The sequence below is a fragment of the Eptatretus burgeri genome, chromosome 8, assembly GCF_056783735.1.
Source record: "Eptatretus burgeri isolate ZD-2024b chromosome 8, Ebu_testis_v1, whole genome shotgun sequence".
Classification (NCBI taxonomy): domain Eukaryota; kingdom Metazoa; phylum Chordata; class Myxini; order Myxiniformes; family Myxinidae; genus Eptatretus; species Eptatretus burgeri.
In genome coordinates, this window is record NC_140968.1 from 55,098,255 (window position 1) to 55,114,527 (window position 16,273).

Below are 16,273 nucleotides of genomic sequence, written 5' to 3' on the forward strand. Positions count from 1 at the left end.
GAAGCAGAAGACAGTGAAGAAGTACCAAGAGCAGAGATAGGACGAGGGGCAAGTTGGGAGGGGTAAGGAGAGGGGATAACAGGTGAGGGGTTAGGAAGAGGTAGATTTAAGTAGGTGGGGTGAATTTGCACTGAAGTTGGAAAAAAGAACGATTGATGGAACATGAACATGCATTGCAAACTGGTATTTAACTTTTTTTCAGTCAGAGATGCGATTGAAGACATGACGTGAGGAATGCAAATAGTACAGTAGATTAAGTCAACATTTCACCAGAATCGTTCAAAATGTGAAAAAAGTGTGAAAACTGGTACACATGACTACTTTTATATGCTTTTTCATATAAGAGCAGGACACACATGATCAGACGACAATTACGGCCGCCATCTTGAATTTCAAAATGGCCACCACCGAAAACTATTTTTACGATATCTTGGTCACCAAGAGGCCTAAGCACTTGAATAAAGAGTCTAATCCAAAGTATTCACACACAAGGAATCCAATAAACACACTTATAATGCTCTATTTTCAGTCTTTCTGCTTTAAAATCGAAATGAGACCCTTTCATAAACAACAAAATACTTACCGTATTTTCACGACCAAAAGGCGCACCGTGCCAAAAGGCGCAGTCTCAGTTGTGTGTGCCGTTCCTGTATTTGACACACACATAAGGCGCTCCTCACGATAGGGCGCGGGTTTTTTTTTTTTTTTTTTTTTTTTTTTTTTGTATACCTTGGTCGAGGCTCGTATGAGAGCTAACACACAACTCACAGCAAGGAGGCATGAGACAAGAGGGGCGGGAGTGGAAGGGACAAAACAGTGGGGAACAGACACATTAGGTGAACTGTGGAAGGGAGTGGGATGGGGATGGGACGGGGAACATGGCGAGGGGAAGATGGACATTAAAGGGACTTTCAGGAAGGAAAGCAGGAGAATTGAAGGAAGTGGGCTTGGGTGGATTATCGGGGTAGAAAAGATCGAGGATTTGGATGGGGGAAGATAAGAGGTGGTGGTGAACAGCTGTTTTGAAAGCCTGAAGGGAAGAATGGGAAAGAATAGAGTGAGGAAGTTTATTCCAAAGGCGGGAAAAAAGAGGAATGAAAGAGTGAAGATGAGCAGTGATTCGTGATTTTGGTAGTTTTACCAGAAGGGGGTTGTTAGCGGACCTTGAGCGCCCTGTGGAAATGTGGTTGGGACAAATCGCAGAGAGAGCAGGGGGGCAAGGCTGGAGAGGAGTCGGTAGAAGACAGAAAGACCACCGACCAACCTGCGGTGATTGAGTGAGAGGCCCAAAGACTCAGCTTCATTGCGGGAGATGCCAATGATCTTAAAAGCCCTGGTTTCGACAGCGTGAAGTCGAGAAAGGTGGGAGGCAGGAGCACCAGCCCAGAGGAGAGCAGTACTCCATCAGGCTACGGACAAAAGCTTTGTAAGTGGTCAGGGAGCTCAAGAGGGCCGAGGAAGGACTTTGCACGACGGAGGATTCCCAGTCGGCGACTGGCTTTTGAGGCAAGGTTGGAAATGTGACTTTCCCAGGAAAGGTCATGGCAGATAGTGAGACCCAGAAGCTTGAAAGAAAAGACTTCTTCCACAGGATTGGTGAGAAAGTGGATGAGGGGGTTTTGTAAACGGTCCTTTCGAAGAGACATAGTGAGAGTGTGAGATTTGTCTGGATTGAAAGACATGTTCCACGTGTTGGACCAGTTTGTGATTTTATCCAGATCTGCAGTGAGCGAAGAAGCTGCTGCTTGCCGGTCTGAGGGATGACAGATGGTACGGCAGAGGGTTGAGTCATCGGCAAAGAGAAATAGAGGATTTTCCAGAGAGTCCGAGAGATCATTGATGAAAACCAGAAAAAGAACAGGGCCCAGAACGCTACCTTGAGGAACTCCAGCCTGCACAGGAAGAGGGGATGAAAGAACTCCATTTAGGGCCACACGTTGACTGCGACAGGAGAGGAAGTCTGCGAGCCATGAGTGGAGATGGCCTTGAATACCATGGGCAGAGAGTTTGGTGAGTAGGGCAGGGTGCCAGTAGGGCAGGTTTTATATGAATATCCTCTACTACGTACGTCCGCCGTACAACAACACACTCACACAAGCACACAAGTGTGCGTATTTAAAAATAGATCGGGAGCAAAATTGAGTTTGGTTGTGCTTTATTAAAGTATTAGTTACAAAATACTAAAACAATCAAATACCGGTAATAGTCTTTAATCAAATCCATCGAAATCCTCATCCTCTGTTTCGGAATCGAACTGCGCTAAACCCAACCTAGCAGGTCCACCTTCCTCGCCGTCAGAGTCACTTTCTGCACCGTGCGGCTCCTCCGAAATGATGCCGGCTTTAGCGAAAGCTCGGACAACAGTGCCAGCAGACACGTAAGCCCAGGCATCAACAATCCAGTGGCAAACTGTGGCGTAACTCGCCCGGCACTGCCTTCCACCCTTTGTGAAGCTGTGCTCTCCTTCGGTCATCCACCGCTCCCACGCCGCTCGCAGCCTCACTTTGAACGGCCGGTTCACGCCGATGGCTCGGCTGGATCCGTTTGTCGCAGATGTGCTTGCTGCAGTAGGAGCGGAAGTTTTCCATCATTTCTTGATAATCCGCCGGACGTTGCTGCGCTATCGTAGTCCTGGTCCGGATGGAAAAATGGCACCGTTTCATGAAGCGAAAGCACCAAGACGGACCTCCGTGGAAATGTTCGATTTTCATTTCCTCCGCTATCGATACTGCCTTCAGTCGGATCGTGACCGTCGAAACGCTCCTCCCACTTGCTCTTTGCTCAACGATCCACTGCTCAAGTCTTTCCTCCAACTCTGGCCACCTCGCCTTGTTTCCACGGAAACTCAGCTGCGTCTTCTTCACCTGTCGCAGCTCGTTTTCCAGCTTCCTCCACTTTCGAACCATCGACTCGTTGATCTGGAAATTCCTCGCCGCGGCTCGATTCCCATGTTCCTCCGCATAGCTGATCGCCTTCAGTTTAAACTGAGCTTCATAAGCGTGTCTCTTTGCCATTTTCGGGGTTGTTAAAACAGCAATGTTCTGCATACCGCACATACCTGTTCTTTTATACACACAAAGGGCGCACTGCACTATAGGGCGCGTCGCACATTTTGACAAAAATCTAAGACGTTTATATGCGCCTTATAGTCGTGAAAATACGGTAAAAGTGTTTGCTCGATGTTTGATATCCAAATGCTATGAGCGTGTGGAAATGGCTTTCTCCAATTTAATTGGTAGCGTCTCTTTTGCCGGTAGAATATTCAGAAGTAGCACCAGCAGGTGTGTCACAAACTGACTTGTATGCACCAGTTGTTGCAAGTCAAGTAAAAGCTGAATCAAGCGTCATGTCCGCATCCAGAGAGAAAGAAGACGGCTGGTTGAGTGCAATGTTAGAACTTGTATCAAACAAGACTGAACTTGATACCAAAGACTTTGTCTCATGGGCAGCTTACCATGCCAATAGGCAATCAGCTGAGATCAGACCAGTGTCACCCATTTCATTGATCCCTTTGTTCACAGAACCAGCACATACACCCGCTATGGTAGCACATGCTATGCGTCTCGTGGCTAGGACGATTCAGCATTTGCACCCTGATCAAATACCTGTGATAACCATGGATCAGCCATTATATTCCATTGCGAAACAAATCCAGTGGGCATGGCCAGACCATGTTGGCGAGGATAAATTTGTGGTGGTAATGGGAGCTCTCCAAATAGAGATGAATGTGTTGAAATTACTTGGAGATTTCCTCAGTGGTAGCGGATGGACAGCAGTTCTTATGCAATCTGAAGTCACAACCTCTGTTCGAGCTGATGATATGTTGAAGGGTTCGCATGTCACCAGGTCTCACTATGTACACCAAGTAACGGCAGCAGCTTTGCACCTCCTTCGGAAATCTGCGTACATCACATATGCCAAATCACTTGGGCCAGATGATAACACGATGGATTTTGAAACTTGGCATCAAGTCAATTGCAGTAAGGTTCCTCAATTCCAATACTGGGCTTTGGTTCTGGATCTTGAACTTCTACTCTTGCAATTTGTGCATTCTCTGCGTGAAGCAAACTTTGAGTTGTACGTTCAGTGCCTTGGACAAATTGTTCCATGGATATTTTCTTTGGATCATACAAATTATGCAAGATGGCTCCCTATCCATATCAAGGACATGGTACAGCTTTGTCAGCAAGTACTGTCAGTTCATGAGCAATTTGAGAAGGGTAACTTTGTGGTGCAGAGATCACCTCACACTTTCTCTGCTATGGCTATGGACCAAGCCCACGAACAGATGAATGATCACATCAAAGGAGATGGCGGTGTGATTGGAATCACTGATAATCCTTCTGCTTTGATCAAGTGGATTACAGCTGGTCCTGAAGTGACTCGAATCGTCGAAGAGTTTGAGAATTCATTTGGAATTACTTCCACAAAATATACAGAGCACCATGATCGGGGACAATCCATTCAGTTGAAATTTGCCCAACACATTAAAGCTGTGGTTGCAACATTTGAAGAATTAGGTAATCCCTTCACAGAAGATACAAATGATCTGATCGTGCCGGACACAAAGGAGGTGATGACAGAAGATGGAATCTTTCGGCTGAGGAATGTGGAAGCAAATGGGCAGTCAAAATATGACACATATGCTGCTGAACGCTTGGAGCAGTGAGTAAAACCAATTTCAGACATCACACCAAAGAACAACATGGCTCCCTTCCACAAGACTTCACCCTCAAATCACTCCAGAACATCACACCAAATTAGGACTCTGAAAAGCAACTGTGAGTTGTTTGGCAGAATGTACCTATCTTGTCAGTCCCGAGAAGGGGACATGGATGAATGCTTCAGTCATGAAAACCAGGGATCACCACCTTCTCTATCAGACATGGGAGAACTGAGGCAGTGTACTAAATCACACCTTATTAGATGTTTCGACAAGCTGGCTACTAGTACGGCTTCTGAGTGTGGTCCAACAGAGGTAGATGCCAAGATTCTCGATGGATTTGTTATAGTCAATATGCTGCTTCCTAAGTCCTGCTCAACATTCGGAGACTATGCTGAAAATGTGTTCTTGCCTTATGTGCTGAGAAATCTGCAAAACACAAAACGTCTGGATGTTATATGGGATCGGTATATTGACACAGTTTGAAGAGTTCAACGAGAAAGAGGAGGGGAACAAAGAGCCGCATTATTGTCACAAATTCTACGCCAATTCCACAGAACTGGCAGAGCTTTCTTCGCGTGGACCAAAATAAGAGTGAGCTGTCACAGTGCGTCGCTAAGTTATCCACACCAGAGAAGAAGCCATATAGCACACAAGATACCAATGTCATCTCTTCCCAAGAGTGCAACAGAGAATCTTCTCTAGCTCCATGCAACCATGAAGAAGCTGATACGAGATTATTCTTGCATGCTCTCCATTGTGCACAAAATAGCCATCACAGAATCCTGATCAGGTCAATCGACACTGACGTTGTTGTTCTTGCAATGGCCATATTTCACACTTTATCCCTTGACGAACTATGGGTTGCATATGCAGTCAAGAAACACTACAGGTTAATACCGACTCACACGATTGCAAGCAGTCTTGGTGAAAATAAGGCCAAAGCTCTTCTGTTCTTCCATGCCTTCACTGGCTGTGACACGTTGTTGTCATTCACTGGTATTGGGAAGAAAACCACTTGGGACACCTGGACCAATTTCTCTGATATAACGGACACTTTCTTGAGTTTATCCCAAGAGCCTTCATTAGTTTCAGATGAGAATGTGTTTCAACTGGAAAGGTTCGTCTTACGTCTTTATGATAGAACCAGTGAATGCACCGAGGTGAATCAGGCAAGGAAGCTTCTGTTCGTGAAAGGAAGCCAAATAGATTGCCTACCCCCCCCCCCACCCCCCCCCCCCACAAAGGCAGCCCTCACGGAACATATAAAGAGGTAGACATACCAGGCTGGACACATCTGGGGCCAAGCGCTGATATCTGAGCAGCAGTTACCAAGCCCATGTGACTGGGGATGGACGAAGAACGCCATTGAACAGTGGATACCTTTCTGGACAGCCCTTGCCGAGGCGGACAAATCCTGCACAGAGCTGATCAAATGCGGCTGCAAAAAGGCATGCAGACCACCATGCAAATGTTTCTGTGCATCTCTCCCGTGCACTGAACTTTGCCATTGTGCAGGAACATGTTATCAGACAGAGTGAAGTCAAAACTGTATCTCGACCAGATGAACTACACTTGGGACAGTGTATGTCATTTTAAAGCAGAAAGACTGACAATAGAGCATTTTAAGTGTGTTTATTGGATTCCTTGTGTGTGAAAACATTGGATTAGACTCTTTATTCATTTTGCTCGGTCTCTTGGTGACAGATATCGTAAAATATTATTTTTGGTGGTGGCCATTTTGAAATTCAAGATGGCGGCCATAAATGTATTCTGATCAGGTGTGTCCTGCTCTTATATGAAAGAACATATATAATATAAAACATATAAAAAAGAACATGTAAAAAATGCCAATTTTCACACTTTTTTTCACAAACTGAACGATTTTTCTTTAATCTACTGTACTAAAAGGAGAATTAAGAGAATGGAGAAAAGAAACATTGTAAAAGTGGGACGTTTTCGACATGGGATGAAGGAAAAGCCGAATTGAAAACAACCTTTTGAAGAAGAAAAAGAGTCGTGAATTATGATACAATACCGAGAACCACACGTGTGAAACAGGAAGTTGGAACATTTTAAGAGACCGGTTTTTTATATTTTTTTCAGAAAGATTATGTAAGATTAGGTAAAGGAAAGGTTGAAGAAAAATTGTGTAGGTGTTTGAATTTGGATCAGCAAATGCAGAAGGCAGCTGGAAGTTCGACTAAAGTTACAGGAGGAAGAAGAGTGGGTCGAGAAACGCGGTTTCAGGAGGTGTAACGTGAGATGGTGAAATAATTTTTTTTTTGGAAAGATTTGGGAAGATTAGGTCAAGGAAAAGTTAAAGAAAAAAATCGTGATAGTGTATGGTGAATGTGGGTTGACAAAAGTAGATGGTAGATTGGCAGAAGAAGGAGGAAGAAGAGTTGGTCCAGGAAATCACGTGGTCATGTGGGGTACAACGTGAGGTAAAAGGCATTTATACTTCTCAGAGGAGGTGCAAACTGTCAGATGTTTTGTGACCTGAGACTGCTCAAGTCTGATCCAGGAGTATAATACCCGCATTGATGCTGTGCAAACGTTTCGCTCACACCTTCAGACGTATTTTATAATCCACGTTGAACAAGGTGATAAGCACCAGTTGGACAAATCCTCCTAATCACAAGGCTCATCTGAAAACGGGATAGAGTCACTTGTTGAGAAGACACTCTCACCAGAACAAGCATGCTTCAGGAAGAATCGTAGTACCGAAGATTGGGTTGTAGCTGTAACTGACCTTGGTGAAGCAGCCTCTGAAGCGAATTACAAATGTGGTGCTGTTTTCGTTGGCCTATCATCCACATACAATACTGTCTGGCACACACACTGATGAATCACTCTGCCTGTGAAACACCGGGGTGGCAGTTTATAGCTGGGTCGGGATTTATGAACCCAGGTTAGACAACTGAGAGGCAAGTGTGCATATCTCTTGGCTAGGCCATCCTGCCAGCTCGTGAAGTACCCTGTCTGAGCTCTCTAAATTTGAAGGAAAAGGAAATCCTCTATTTTTTTTATTTTGGTGCAGTCAAATAGGTGCAAATGAAACAACACATGCATGTCACCAAATCCTGCAAATTTAAATCTTCAATCACCTTTAAAAAATATATAATGAAAACTAGTCTTTTTGAAAGCTTTTGTGTCAGTGAACAGGAAGAACATTGGATGGAATAAACAGAACATTGATCAAAATATGTTTCTCCTTTCTTCCCAGGGCATTTAGAATACTTCCATCACAGTTCTGTTGATCCCATCCATTGTTCTACCTTTATAAGAGTGCTGAATGCTCCTGGGTCAATTCAGCGAAGCCAACATTAAAATTCCTCCCCTTCAATCACTGGGCTTGTAAAGTGGAGTATCAACTGTTGTTGAAACTCCACATACAGCTCTGAAGAGCATAAATATTGGGCAAGATGAAAGCGGTTGACGAAACCACTACCCTGAGCAAGGTCAAGTGCCCCAGGATAATCTTATATAAACTAACACCACGACCTCCAGACTTCATGAGAAAGCCAAATCGTGAACATCTTTTGGCATTATCTCTGGACTGATACAACTCTCCATACCGCCAATCTGCATGGAGGTAGCCGTAATCACTGTGCAGGATTTTGTGGAATAATCCATGAAAGTGATAAATATATTCTCTCATTCGAACCACATTTTATTTGTGATGTGTTGCAGGTGGGTGTTGATTGGAAGAAAGCAAAGACAACGATATCTGTAGAAACAAGCAATCCCATACAGCAATAAATGGACAAAAATAGCAAATTATGTATTTATAATTTGTCAAGGATACAAACAGCCAAAGCCAAGGCAGAAGCCTTCAAATCCAGATCAAAACCTTTCTTTGAGATAATCTCACTTATTGTGTGACATTTTTATTGATTGGAGTAATTGATTGTTTGTTGTATTAATGCTGGGCTCAGTGATTGTACTTCATGTTCCGATTGGTACCTTTTACTCCAAGGCTGCACCCAGCTAAGGGCTTGATATTCAAACTGAATGTCGACTGAAGGCTCCAAATAGAGTTGTCAATTACTACTAACATAGTGATACGTGATCACGGTGTACAGCTGTGTTGTTCTGTTTTTTATGTTGTTGTTAAATTTCTCTCTTCAATACAGGCTTCCTCATTAGCCCCTGTGTTTTTTATTTCTTGTGACCATGGTATGGGTAAGAAGGTATATTGGTGTTTGAATCTTATTCTTTTTTGTAATCATGCTATTTTACTTTCATATTCAATGAAATAAATCTCTCTGGCCCATGCATTTGTTTTCCAACGTGTGCATTAGGTGGAGTACAATTACATGGGAGGTTCATATTTGACCTGGACTTTTGCCGTTATACTGTACATAACTATGACTGTGCAGTCACTGTATATTACAACAGTTTTGAGGTTTTCATTGACCAAAACTTTGATAACTGATTCGGCACTGCTCCTCCCTTTGCTGCCATTTTGATTTTAAGCAGGAAGTATTCTTGGTTCATACTTGCTCTTTCTTACTCTGGGCATAATCTCTGAAATATTTGAATCTCAACATGCAACTACACCGGGAGCTGTATTTGTTTTTGCCAACCTCCACAGGAATATTAAATGCAGCCATTTGTCTGTGACATCACAACGTCACACCAAACCATAACTGATCTGTCCCACTGTGCCCCCCTCACCACCCCCCCCTCCACCGAGCTTTTCTGTTACCAAGTTAACTTATGAACAAGTGATGGGATTTTGACCAAACTTAGTATAAGTATATTGTTGCGGGCTTGTCGGTCGGGTCACGAGTGGCCTCTCTCGGACCCGCTTCCTCATCTTTGAGCCTGAAATTTACGATCCGCAGATAACTCCGCGGCATGAGTTGCGAAGCCACCGCAGGTTCCGTCTGTAATGACTAAGTTTGGTAGAGTCCTCACATCCAAATCCCGTGTTACCTTCCCAGTAACAGTAATTCCCAGTGAATTAGTTACCCAGTTAGTTACCCCCAGATAAGGCCTATGCTCTCGATGCCCCACCCTTATCTATCAATTCCATATGGCCAATCAGAACCGTAAGTAGGATGTTGAGTAGTCTGACCATAGCGAACCAGTGGGGTGCAACCTCCCCTCTACTAATGACATACTATGTCAAACCAATGAAGAAAACAGACAATGAGCAGGCTTGGAAATAACAAGTCTCTGTTGAGACATGTATTTACAGAAGATTGCAGTGCCACACATAAAAAGTCTTAGCTCCTCGTACTCAAAAGCCACTTATACATTCGACCTTAGCACCAAACACACATTGGCGCAACATTCATTCCGGGAAGTAAGACCCAAGTATGGGCGATAGACAGAGGAAGAAGTTGGGGCGTGTTGGCAACCTTTTTCTCACCAACATGTGAGCCAGCTGGTCCATGTGGGTCCCAACAAGGTGTGAATGCAGGTGAGTGAGAGGTACAGGTGGGAGGTGCGCTATCACGCAGTATCGTGTAGTGTGAGCTCTGAAAATAACTTGTGGACTCAGGTTGATTCTCCACAACAGCGCAAGTCAATGAGGTGTATGCACTGGGAGATGCTGGGGTATATGGTGTGTGTGTGTGTGTGTGTGTGTGTGTGTGTGTGTGTGTGTGTGTGTGTGTGTGTGTGTGTGTGTGTGTGTGTGTGTGTGTAAAAACGTGGAAGAAGTCAGTTCTGCCACGACATGGTCAGCGCTCGGCCTGCCTTGTGCTCTGAAGCCCCCATTCCGCTTGCACTGCATTCATTCTGCTTGGTGCTCGTGAAACTAGGTTGACCGGGCCAGACCTCTTTCTTCAGGACGTGAACTCGGTGCACGAACTCAGCACAGACAGACTCGAACTCAAAGAGAAGGTGCAGTTTAAAATAAAATAAAAATAGGGGCAATACCTCTGGTCAGTCACCTGGTAGAATGGTGATACTGAGGAGGAAGTCAATGTGATACAGAATCCACAAAAATGTACCAATGAACGAATGTTATAGCAAGTACATATTTTTGGGGGCAACTCTTCCCCCCCCCCCTCCGTAAACACACTTGGAACACAAGTTTTTTTTAAATGGTGTGAACAAACTTTGGGACATCACGGGTGATGAAGGTTGTGGTCAAGTTTCATCGCAACTGTGTGTGTAGTTTCTGAGAAGAAAGCAAATACCTATTTTGGGGGGCAACTCCCAGTAGATCTCCTTCGGGCCCCATTTTTTTAGTCGTGTGAACAAACTTTGGGATGTCATGGGTGATTAAGGTTGTGGTCAAGTTTCGTTGAAATCATGTGTGGAGTTTGATAAAGGATAAGAGAATAAGTTGCAAGTGTTTGTGGATGGACGGACGATGCACCACCCCATAAGCTCCCCAGAACCACATTCCAGGTGAGGTAATAATAAATCTCAGTGTGTGTGTGTGTCAGTCAGTCAGTGTGTGTGTCTCCTCCATAACTCCAAAACCATGAAACTCAGCAGCCCCAAACTTTGCATTGCATGGATGAAGGAAGTGCATGAATGAAAATTGGGTGTTTGGGTTAATTTAAACATCCCTTTGAAGATATAATTAATTCCGTTATTTAATTATACTTTATCAAGGCTCACTCTCCTTCACTGGGGTCTGAAGGCACATCCTTGTGCACCTCGATCTCCCTCGCTGGGATCTTAATTCGTCATTTTGTTCGGCCTGCTCCACAATGCCTTGACTTTGAAGAGGTGGCAATGGTTTATTAACGATAAAGTGCTCAAAATGTATTTTTTTTTTTTTACTCACCTCACTGATATCGTCGAATGTCTAATCTTCATACCTACAAATTGCTGTATAGATCGCTTTTGTAAGTGCTGTAGTTTTCAAATTAGAAGCTTGGAGTGATTTCGTGCATTATATGATGCGATTTTCCATGATCTACTCTCACGGACTAATTAAAGTATATCATCGAAATATTATTTGAGTTTGGAGGATCTGATCATGAGGATTAAATAAGTGTCGAAATCTGGAGTGAAATCTGAAAATTTTAACAAATTAGCGATTTTCATAACGAAGTGTGTTTATTTTAGCAAAGTATTAAACTTAACTTTTTCTGCGTTGACGGGTCAATATACCATCATTACGCTCAACAAATTCTAACAAAAGATTTTTCAGTGTTTTGTTTTAGCTACTGGGTATTTTAAACGACAGAAAAAATTCTCACAAAATCTGACCACCGGAAGTTAGAGTAAGTTAGAGGAACTTAGAGAGGAAGTTAGAGAAGTTAGAGTTAGAGTCGGAAGTCGTCGATTTGACGCCATTTTGAGTCCATTCAGTGCGGTGCGCGTGAGCCACCGTATGGCGCTAGTGCATTGAACCGTTTATTCCATTATGTTCTCTATGTATGAGAGATGGGAATGGTCTTTTCCATGTTGATAATGAACAAATTATGTGAAGATGACAAAATAGAAGATTTATGACAACTAAGAGCCATATGATAAAGAAGAAATTCACAGAGCTGGTTGTCATTTAACAGTCACAGACATTTATAACCATGACAAAGAAGGAATGAACTAGACAAGTTCACGTGCTGCTTATTTCAGCCTCATTTTAATTTCAGGGAGGCGAGAGCGAGACTCAAACTCTCACCTACGTGCTTATACATGTACATGTACAATACAATGTTAAGAGTTATCTTTGTATTTCTGAAGTTGTTTGACCTTGTTTATCGTGTGTCGGTATATATTTGTGTTTGTTTAATTTTCATATTTAAATTATTTATCAAAACTTTGCTGCATGTTGCCGATCATATATTAATCCCACCAAAAATAGATTAGCCCATTGCACTCTGCCTCCTCATCCTCTGTCTCTCTGTCTCTCTGTCTCTCTGTCTGTCTGTCTCTCTGTCTCTCTGTCTCTCTGTCTCTCTCTCTGTCTGTCTCTCTCTCTCTCTCTCTCTCTCTCTCTCTCTCTCTCTCTCTCTCTCTCTCTCTCTCGGTCTCTCTCTCTCTCTCTCTCTCTCTCTCTCTCTCTCTCTCTCTCTCTCTCTCTCTCACACACACACACACACACACACACACACACACACACACACACACACACACACACACACACACACACAATCTCTAATGCATATACAAATTACATATTTACAATCACACACACACACACACACACACACACAATCTCTAATGCATATACAAATTACATATTTACAATCACACACACACACAAGTTAATGTCCTCACACATTCAAATCAACAGAGACAAATACATACATTCAATGGATGCCCCCCCCCCCCAAAGGTAAAAGCCAGTCCCGACCATTCTACACTCAGATGTTAGATGGGCTCCCTTCTATGCTTCTATGGGGTGTCGACCTGTTTAGTATCCTGAGATCTGGCAGTCTACATCCACACCAATAGATTTTAAATCTTTGGTATACCTACTCTTAAAAGCTAGGGTTAGGGTTAGATTTAGGTTTAGGGTTAGGGTTAGGGTCAGAATTAGGGTTAGTGTTGACCCTAACCCTGCCTTTGAAGAGTGGGCCGTGTTAGCCCGTGGGCCGAGTTAGCCCGGATCTGTTCTGCGTTCATTCGTCTTTGTTTTAACTTTAGTTTGACTGACTTTGAGTCTGACTTTGGAGACATGATCTAGATCCTATATTAATTGATCTAGCTCAAAGACTCTAACTCAAACTTAATTTTAAATAAAGATGCCTTCCCCTTCAAGTGCTAATTAATCCACGAGCAATGGATAACAAGCCTGGAAAGCCAAAGTACAGGCTAGTCTCACTCGCAGCACACAAATATACGCATATGGGACCATTACCACCATCACACTGACCTGGCAGAGAACTGACGAAGAAGTTGCTTTCCATCCAACATGATTGACTCTGTTCTCCCAGATTTTTCATCTTTTAGCATCTGATGGAAATCTATACATCTTGAATCCCTTCTCCGTTCTATTTGTGCACCCAAAGGTGCAACAACCTGTCATTTTGTCGTAAAATCGATGTAAAACACGAATGAGAACGCTGCGTACAGCGGGAACGTTAAAACGCTGACCGATATGCGTCCGATCCTGTCTGCGATGGACTCAAAATGGCTCCACGCAATCACGTGACTAGATTTTTCCGGACCCTCTGTGTCGCTACTCTCTCTATAAAGGGACTCTACCGGAAGTCGGTTAAAACTGGGTCATTTCCAAGATAGCCGCTACTGACCGTGAAAATCAAGAAGGCACCTGTAACTTCCTTATTATTAGGTGTAGAACAATCTTTTTTGTATCTAACCAAGGGTTTTAACGGTCAAAGAATTCATTGGTGCCAATGGATTTATGACTTGGTCCATCAAATCCATAAATCCAAGATGGCGGCTAACACTCCCAAAAGTTTTACAAGAGGACAGTGGTTTTTGCTTTATTGCTTTCTTTATTAAATATTACTTATTTTGACCTTTTTTCAGTGTTATTTTCTTGAATATTGAATGTTTTTATTTCTGTAATAATGTCCGAGTTCAACAGTGCCATGTAGGAGTTCAATGATCTCACACACACCATGAGTGAACAATACAAAGATTCAACTGACGCCAGAATTGAAAGAGACGCATCAGTCCTTTCGAAGATAAGCACAAAGCTGATTTCATGTTCACCTTTCTCCTCTGACCCCTCATTGAGAAATATCATCAATGGTGTGGTGGCGAAAGAAGATGTCAATGTGCATGAATACGAATCCGTTGGAAGGAACATCATTGACAGAATGATTGGACAGCCTTTATTTTCCTTCTCTTTCAAGAGGAAAGACAAAGCCAAGACCCTGGGAAATTCATCTGCTATCAAGGTTGCTCCGAAGAGAACCATTGATCCTGGCCTATTGTTCCAGAGATTCCTTGTCATGTCCACGACAGGATATCTGTCTCTAGAGGAGGTGATGAGATATGAGCTGAATCCATACCCATCACCCCTTTTTGAGGACAAAAAAAATCTTGAGAAAGACCGACAAGCCTCAACTAGCCCAAGCCATCGATGACCATTGTAACAAGATACCATCAAGTGAAGCGACATCAGATGCTATCCCAAAGACTGAAAGATATGTGCTTGATGGAGGATCCTTACTTCACAAGCTGAAGTGGAGGGGAGATACCTATGGTAAAATTGCCAAGGCATATGCTGACTTTACAAGTAAGCACTATGGGTCAGCAACTGCTGCGTTTGATGGGTATGGGGCAAGTCCCCCGATAAAGGATAACGCACACCAGAGACGGGAAAACTCCATCAATTGTCCGGTTGTGAACTTCACCAGTGAAACCGACTTTGAAGGGGAGCAGGAAGAATTCCTTTCAACGGGAAGTAACAAGCAACAACTAATCAGCTTTATAAGTGATGAACTGATGAGGGTGAGCTGTATGATCATTCGGGCAGAAGGGGATGCTGATGTGGACATCGGTAAAGCTGCAGTTAACACTGCAAATGCACATTTCACCACGCTGATTGGAGAGGACACTGACTTGTTAATTCTTCTTCTCCATTATGCCACAGCAGATGGAAAACTACTGTATTTTAGATCGGTCAGTCAGTCGAGACATTCCAAAAGTGTATAACATCAATTGCATAAAGCATGTTCTTGGCAGTGAGTTGTGTACACAATTGTAATTTCTTCATGCTTTCACAGGATGCGATTCAACGTCCCATGTTTATGGTGTTTGGAAAGAAATCAGCCTTCCAAAAACTCGTGAAAGGTGATCCAGTCCTCCAATCCTGTGCAAATGCATTCACTTTACCAGGCAAGGACCACACTGACATATAAAACCTCGGCAGCCAAGCGATGGCTGTTGTATTTGGTGGGAAAAGTACATGTTGTCTGGCAGCATTGCGTTCTGATATACTCACGAAGAAAGTCGTCTCTGCAAAACCATTTATTATGTCTTCCCCCAACTGAGTCTTCCACCACATTCCATTGTCTCAGGGTGTACTTTCAGACCATGACATGGATGGGAATGGACAGTCAGTGATATTGATCCTTTGAACTGGGGTTGCAGACTTGAAGACAATCAACTTATACCCATAATGTCTGATATGAATGCTGCACCAGAAACTATTGAAAACGGTACATTGCAATTACGCAACTGGTTGCAATACCCCCCGTTGCAGTTGCAAAAGATATGGGCTTCCATGTACTTCTCCATGTGGATCATGCCAACTTATGTCCTATGACAATTCGCACAACCAGCTTTCAGAGGAACTCGAAGACAGTTTTGAGGACTAAACCGAGAAGGTGAAACAGTGAGTTACTTTTTTAACCTCCGCCATCGAAGATCGGAGGTTACTGTTTTCACTCCTTTCTGTTTGTTTGTTTGTTTGTGAACAGTATTACGGAAAAACTCCTCGACGGATTTCGACGAAACTTGGTGGGGGCGTTAGGTATGGTCCAAGGATCATGCCATTAGATTTTGGACTTTGTCCCCCCCCCCCCAAAAAAAAATTGTTAGAAAAAAAAATTTTTGCAACTTTTTTTTCAACAAAATTTCGATTTCTTTTTTTTTGCATTTCTACATGTTTTAAGTGATTTCTAACCCCCCCCCCCCCACCAAAAAAAAATGGAGAAAAGAACTATAACTCTGTCAGCACTGTTGACATCATATTTAATGAATAAGATATAA

General features: G+C 43.2%; 2 protein-coding genes across 7 annotated transcripts in view; both read left to right on the top strand.

Moving 5' to 3' along the window:
- IFT80 (intraflagellar transport 80) overlaps positions 1 to 16,061 on the top strand; it is a 134,426-nt gene extending 118,365 nt beyond the window's left edge. For 3 of the 6 annotated variants that reach the window (XR_015060919.1, XM_085892110.1, XM_085892114.1), the window contains one exon: positions 8,360 to 8,946. Coding sequence is in view for 5 of the 6 variants with exons in the window: in XM_085892110.1 (XP_085748236.1) it covers positions 8,360 to 8,428 (69 nt within the window). In the remaining variant the exon portion in view is untranslated. Of the gene's footprint in view, positions 1 to 8,359; positions 8,947 to 15,285 lie in introns of those variants that run through there. The other 3 variants (XM_085892107.1, XM_085892108.1, XM_085892113.1) reach the window with 2 other exon arrangements.
- On the top strand, positions 3,170 to 8,352 carry LOC147021778 (uncharacterized). The gene has a single exon (XM_085892133.1). It carries the CDS (start codon positions 3,347 to 3,349, stop codon positions 4,667 to 4,669), a length of 1,323 nt encoding a protein of 440 aa, XP_085748259.1. The 5' UTR covers positions 3,170 to 3,346; the 3' UTR covers positions 4,670 to 8,352.
- Positions 16,062 to 16,273: the final 212 nt, after the last annotated feature.

Coding starts and splice junctions, on each gene's coding strand:
- LOC147021778 (XM_085892133.1), top strand. CDS start 3,347: ATGTCCGCATCCAGAGAGAAAGAAGACGGCTGGTTGAGTGCAATGTTA.